Here is a 7,500-nt window from a genome sequence, read left to right on the forward strand (position 1 = left end):
GGAGAGGCAGCGAGGTACGATGTTGGTTTGTTTTCCTGTTGTTTTTCTTAACATTTAGCTATAGTTGTGTATGTTTTTAGCATTGTAAAATTTAATTAGGATCCGTTTCATTCATGAGTTGTTTGTACGCGCTGTGGAAATTAGTTTTATGAATTGTTTGTATCACTTTTTTATATATAGTTTTCACGGTGTGGTAAGGACTTATGAAAGAAGGTCGTCATGATTCTGGATGTGACCTGAATAAAGAAACCTTACGCATCAGTCCAGACTCTCTATCGTCTTCAATCCAAGGTCTGCTACAATAACAACAACTGTTATTTACTGTTATTGATATTTACTGGCTTCCTCTGTGAAGCTGAACCCGCGACAGAACCAGTGGACAGAACCGGTCCCCCCCCCAGACCTCCGGGGGACAGGAAGTGAGGGAGACCTCCAAGACTCCACTATCACCAACCCTAACCCTTCACTATCAGGACCAGGACCCCCGGGGGACAGGAAGTGAGGAACCTCCACTATCACCAACCCTAACCCTTCACTATCACCAACCCTAACCCTTCACTATCACCAACCCTAACCCTTCACTATCACCAACCCTAACCCTTCACTATCACTAACCCTAACCCTTCACTATCACCAACCCTAACCCTTCACTATCACCAACCCTAACCCTTCACTATCACCAACCCTAACCCTTCACTATCACCAACCCTAACCCTTCACTATCACCAACCCTAACCCTTCACTATCACCAACCCTAACCCTTCACTATCACCAACCCTAACCCTTCACTATCACCAACCCTAACCCTTCACTATCACCAACCCTAACCCTTCACTATCACCAACCCTAACCCTTCACTATCACCAACCCTAACCCTTCACTATCACCAACCCTAACCCTTCACTATCAGGACCTATTTATACATGAGGAGGAATGTGAGGGAGACCGGGTCTCCAAAACCCCCAGAAGGATTTAAGAAGCAGAAATCTTCCCTGAAAGAGTTAAACTCTAGTGTCAGAGTCAGTAGTCGCAGCTGCAGGACCAGACTAGAATAATCATGATCCAGGACCTGGACCTGGACCTGGACCAGGTTTCTACCCTTCTAAGGAGTTTTTACCTCCATTGTTTATGTAATAATTGCTCGGCGGTTTATGATCATGTTCTGGTTCTGGAAACATCCTGGATAATAAACGCTATACAAATAAAATTGAATTGAATTGAATTGAATTGAATTGAATTGAAAGCTGAAATGCATGGATGTATCGTGTTTCTCATGTTTATCCAGGTCTGATCTCAGAACTCTCTGTCCCACACGGACTAAAATATAAGTGAAGAATAAAGTTAGCTGTAGCTCCGGATCCCCAAACCCCAGCAGGAGTTACTGGAATCTTCAACTATAGATAGTATTGATTTGATAACTTATTATTGGATAATCCGTTAGTCTGAATCCCCGTTCTGCTGAAAACTGATGGAACCTCAACTGAACTGAATAGAATTGAATAGAATGTAACTGAGGAGAAACTAATAAACTTCATACATTTGTTCACACGACACAAAAAAGAACCAAATAAACTCATGAACTGTTGGATCATTAGTGAGTAAGTAAATTAGTAAATTAGTAAATTAGTAAGTTAGTTAGTAGATAAGTGAGTAATACGTTAATAAGTAAGTAGAGTAAGTAACTAAGTAACTAGGTAACTAATGTCTGCAGGATTTAAGAAACTTCTTCCAGTTTCCAGTCTGTAAAACCCAACGCAGAGTTTTCAGGTCCGGAGCATGAAGATACAAGACATCAGCACCAGTTTAGAGGAACAAACTCTGATCAAACTCTGATCTTTAAATAAATAAACTATTTTTACTTCAACTTTCTACAGAGAGAGATTTTTCCTGAAAGCTAGAATTTAATAGAATTAGTTTAGTTTTTCCCCCACTGACCCCAGACGTGGGAGACATTGATTATTCAGGTTTTACTGGTTTGATCTGGTTACCACGGTGATGAAGGAGTTATAGGTTATTTAAGTAATTATTATTTAAGTAATTAAAGTCATTATTTAACCAATCAGCTGCTCCGGTGGAGAGAGTTCAGTTAGGTCGTCATTTCTGCTGCAGGAAGTTTACACGTTTAAAACCCAATAAGTGAATTTATACGTTTAAAACCCAATAAGTGAATTTACACGTTTAAAACCCAATAAGTGAATTTACACGTTTAAAACCCAATAAGTGAATTTACACGTTTAAAACCCAATAAGTGAATTTACACGTTTAAAACCCAATAAGTGAATAAAAGTGAATGTATTGGAAGGAGTTTTGTTATTAAACGTTATAAAACTTCTCTGGGGTCAGTGTTTCTCTGCAGCAGCAGCAGCTCGTCATGATATACACAATAATAATAATAATAATAATAATAACTCTCAACCGGCTCTTAAGGAAAGATGCAATAGTTAGTAAGTTAGTAAGTTAGTAAGTTAGTAAGTAACTAAGTAACTAGGTAACTATTTTCCCCCTGGCTGCAGGATTTAAGAATCTTCTTCCAGTTTTAAAGTCTATAAAACCCAACGCAGAGTTTTCTGTCCGGAGCATGAAGATACAAGACATCAGCACCAGTTTAGAGGAACAAACTCTGAACAAACTCTGATCTGCAGAGACTTTAAATTAACAAACTATTTTTAGTTCAACTTTAAACAGAGAGAGAATTTTCCAGAGTGAAAACTAGAATAGAATGAATAGAGTTCGTTTTTGTTTTTTCACTGAACCAGATTTAGTTCCATCAGCCTCCTCTAACCCGGAGTGTAAATCCTGCAGCAGAATAATAATCAGACCTAAATAGATTTAAACACACAAGCCGGAGAACTACAGGAACCACATTTAGTTCCAGTTCCATCAGCCTCCTCTAACCCAGGGTGTAAATCCTGCAGAACAACAACAATCAGACGGAAATAGATTTAAACTCACAACCTCAGATCTGAGAGGCTGCTGGGAACTACTGCAACTACTGCAACTACTGCAACTACTGGAACTACTGCAACTACTGCAACTACTGCAACTACTGCAACTACTGCAACTACTGGAACTACTGCAACTACTGCAACTACTGCAACTACTGCAACTACTGCAACTACTGCAACTACTGCAACTACTGCAACTACTGGAACTACTGCAACTACTGCAACTACTGCAACTACTGCAACTACTGCAACTACTGCAACTACTGCAACTACTGCAACTACTGCAACTACTGCAACTACTGCAACTACTGCAACTACTGCAACTACTGGAACTACTGCAACTACTGCAACTACTGCAACTACTGGAACTACTGCAACTACTGCAACTACTGCAACTACTGCAACTACTGGAACTACTGCAACTACTGCAACTACTGCAACTACTGCAACTACTGCAACTACTGCAACTACTGCAACTACTGCAACTACTGCAACTACTGCAACTACTGCAACTACTGGAACTACTGCAACTACTGCAACTACTGCGACTACTGGAACTACTGCAACTACTGCAACTACTGGAACTACTGCAACTACTGCAACTACTGCAACTACTGGAACTACTGCAACTACTGCAACTACTGGAACTACTGCAACTACTGCAACTACTGCAACTACTGCAACTACTGCAACTACTGCAACTACTGGAACTACTGCAACTACTGCAACTACTGCAACTACTGCAACTACTGCAACTACTGGAACTACTGCAACTACTGCAACTACTGCAACTACTGGAACTACTGCAACTACTGCAACTACTGGAACTACTGCAACTACTGCAACTACTGCGACTACTGAGACTACTGGAACTACTGCAACTACTGCAACTACTGCAACTACTGGAACTACTGCAACTACTGCAACTACTGAGACTACTGCAACTACTGCAACTACTGCAACTACTGCAACTACTGCAACTACTGGAACTACTGCAACTACTGGAACTACTGCAACTACTGCAACTACTGCAACTACTGCAACTACTGCAACTACTGCAACTACTGCAACTACTGCAACTACTGCAACTACTGGAACTACTGAGACTACTGCAACTACATCAACTACTGCAACTACTGCAACTACTGGAACTACTGCAACTACTGCAACTACTGCAACTACTGCAACTACTGCAACTACTGCAACTACTGCAACTACTGCAACTACTGGAACTACTGCAACTACTGCAACTACTGCAACTACATCAACTACTGCAACTACTGCAACTACTGCAACTACTGGAACTACTGCAACTACTGCAACTACTGGAACTACTGCAACTACTGCAACTACTGCAACTACTGCAACTACATCAACTACTGCAACTACTGCAACTACTGCAACTACTGCAACTACTGGAACTACTGAGACTACTGCAACTACATCAACTACTGCAACTACTGCAACTACTGGAACTACTGCAACTACTGCAACTACTGCAACTACTGCAACTACTGCAACTACTGCAACTACTGCAACTACTGCGACTACTGGAACTACTGCAACTACTGCAACTACTGGAACTACTGCAACTACTGCAACTACTGCAACTACATCAACTACTGCAACTACTGCAACTACTGCAACTACTGCAACTACTGCAACTACTGCAACTACTGCGACTACTGGAACTACTGCAACTACTGCAACTACTGGAACTACTGCAACTACTGCAACTACTGCAACTACATCAACTACTGCAACTACTGCAACTACTGCAACTACTGGAACTACTGCAACTACTGCAACTACTGCAACTACTGCAACTACTGCAACTACTGCAACTACTGCAACTACATCAACTACTGCAACTACTGCAACTACTGCAACTACTGGAACTACTGCAACTACTGCAACTACTGCAACTACTGGAACTACTGCAACTACTGCAAATACTGCAACTACTGCAACTACTGCAACTACTGGAACTACTGCAACTACTGCAACTACTGCAACTACTGCAACTACTGGAACTACTGCAACTACTGGAACTACTGCAACTACTGCAACTACTGCAACTACTGCAACTACATCAACTACTGCAACTACTGCAACTACTGCAACTACTGCAACTACATCAACTACTGCAACTACTGCAACTACTGCAACTACTGGAACTACTGCAACTACTGCAACTACTGGAACTACTGCTACTACTGCAACTACTGCAACTACTGCAACTACTGCTACTACTGCAACTACTGCAACTACTGCAACTACTGCAACTACTGGAACTACTGGAACTACTGGAACTACTGCAACTACTGCAACTACTGGAACTACTGGAACTACTGCAACTACTGCAACTACTGCAACTACTGGAACTACTGCAACTACTGGAACTACTGCAACTACTGCAACTACTGGAACTACTGGAACTACTGGAACTACTGCAACTACTGCAACTACTGGAACTACTGGAACTACTGCAACTACTGCAACTACTGGAACTACTGCAACTACTGCAACTACTGCAACTACTGGAACTACTGCAACTACTGGAACTACTGCAACTACTGCAACTACTGCAACTACTGCAACTACTGCAACTACTGCAACTACTGGAACTACTGCAACTACTGGAACTACTGCAACTACTGCAACTACTGGAACTACTGCAACTACTGGAACTACTGCAACTACTGCAACTACTGCAACTACTGGTTCTGGTTCCTGCTGGAGAACTACAGGAACCACATTTAGTTCCAGTTCCATCAGCCTCCTCTAACCCGGAGTGTAAATCCTGCAGAACAACAATCAGACGGGAATAGATCTAAACTCACAACCTCCAACCGTAGAGGTCTGGTCCTGCTGGAGAACCACAGGGAACCACTAAAACTACTGGAACTACTGGGAACCACCAGGAACTACTCAGGTTCTGGAACCAGAGGAACCAGGGGAACCACCAGGAACTACTCAGGTTCTGGAACCAGAGGAACCACCAGGAACTACTCTCTCTGCTCCACCGGACCGTTTCCAGTCTCTGAATCATCTTTGTTTTTTAAATTCTGCTGCTTTACTTTTTTTTTCTCCTTCTTTTCAATCAATCAAACAGGACTGAAGGGGAGAACCTCAGACCAGGACCAGGACCAGAACCAGGACCAGGACCAGGACCAGAACCAGGACCAGGACCAGGACCAGAACCAGGACCAGAACCAGGACCAGAACCAGGACCAGGACCAGGACCAGGACCAGAACCAGGAACCAGAACAGGAACCAGGACCAGAACCAGGACCAGAACCAGGAACCAGAACAGGAACCAGGACCAGAACCAGGACCAGGACCAGGACCAGAACCAGGACCAGGACCAGGACCAGAACCAGGACCAGAACCAGGACCAGAACCAGGACCAGGACCAGGACCAGGACCAGAACCAGGAACCAGAACAGGAACCAGGACCAGAACCAGGACCAGAACCAGGAACCAGAACAGGAACCAGGACCAGAACCAGGACCAGGACCAGGACCAGAACCAGGACCAGAACCAGGACCAGAACCAGGACCAGAACCAGGACCAGGACCAGGACCAGAACCAGGACCAGGACCAGGACCAGAACCAGGACCAGAACCAGGACCAGGACCAGAACCAGGACCTGGGAGGTCCAGGACCCGCCAGTCCCCAGGTCCAAATAAATTAATAAATACATAAATAAATAAATATAATAATAATCATAATAATAATAATAATACATTTTATTTATAAAGCACTTTTCATAAAATAATCTCAAAGTGTTACAGAAACGAACAAACAGAAACAGAAAGGAATCAAATCAAATCCAGAGCCGTCAGAACCAGAAGTAAAAGAATAAAAGCTCAGAGAGAATAAAGATAAATAAAGACATTTATAAAAGATCTGGAGGTTTATTTCCTTTTTCTCGGTTCTGGTTGAAACTCGTGTTGTTTCTCATCAATTTATATTTAATATTATGTTATAAATATGGAATTAATGATTTAATGTTATGTTATAAATAATAATTATGAATGATTTAATATTATATGATAAATATGTTATTATTAATGATTTAATCTGTAATAATTCCTGTGGAGGTTTAGTTTTAGAGACAAAATGATGAGAATAAAGTGGTAATTTATGAGAATAAACCAGGACCCACTAGTCCCCAGGTTCAGGTTCTGGTCCTGTTCCAGGTCCAGGTCCAGGTCCAGGTCCATCAGAACTCACCCAGGTTCCTGAGGGGGTCGATGGTCTTGGTTTCCTCAGAACTGGATCCTCCTCTTTTCTCCACCTGGCCCGGTTTAGTCCTGGTTCCCAGCATGATCCTGGTTCTGGTCCTGGTTCCTGGTCCTGGTCCTGGGTCTGGGTCTGCAGGTCTCTGGAGGGACCGGGTCTGGTTCTGGTTCTGGGTCTGGACCAGGTCTGGACCGGGACGGACCGGGATCTGCGGATCCTCTTTTATCCTCAGGACGAACCTCCTGGCCGATGACGTCACAGAGCAGACCGCTGGTCAAGCAGCAGCTCCATCTCCACTTCCGGTGCT

At 43.0% G+C, this 7,500-nt stretch overlaps 1 protein-coding gene across 1 annotated transcript in view; it reads right to left on the reverse strand.

Moving 5' to 3' along the window:
- Window positions 1-7,313, reverse strand: part of LOC133419720 (1-phosphatidylinositol 4,5-bisphosphate phosphodiesterase delta-3-A-like) — a 46,253-nt gene extending 38,940 nt beyond the window's left edge. Inside the window, exon 1 of the mRNA XM_061709121.1 lies at window positions 7,185-7,313. Coding sequence (XP_061565105.1) covers window positions 7,185-7,278 — 94 coding nt within the window. The 5' untranslated portion in view covers window positions 7,279-7,313. The remainder of the gene's footprint in view (window positions 1-7,184) is intronic.
- Window positions 7,314-7,500: the final 187 nt, after the last annotated feature.

This window comes from Cololabis saira, chromosome 19 (assembly GCF_033807715.1).
Source record: "Cololabis saira isolate AMF1-May2022 chromosome 19, fColSai1.1, whole genome shotgun sequence".
NCBI classification, from domain to species: Eukaryota; Metazoa; Chordata; class Actinopteri; order Beloniformes; family Belonidae; genus Cololabis; species Cololabis saira.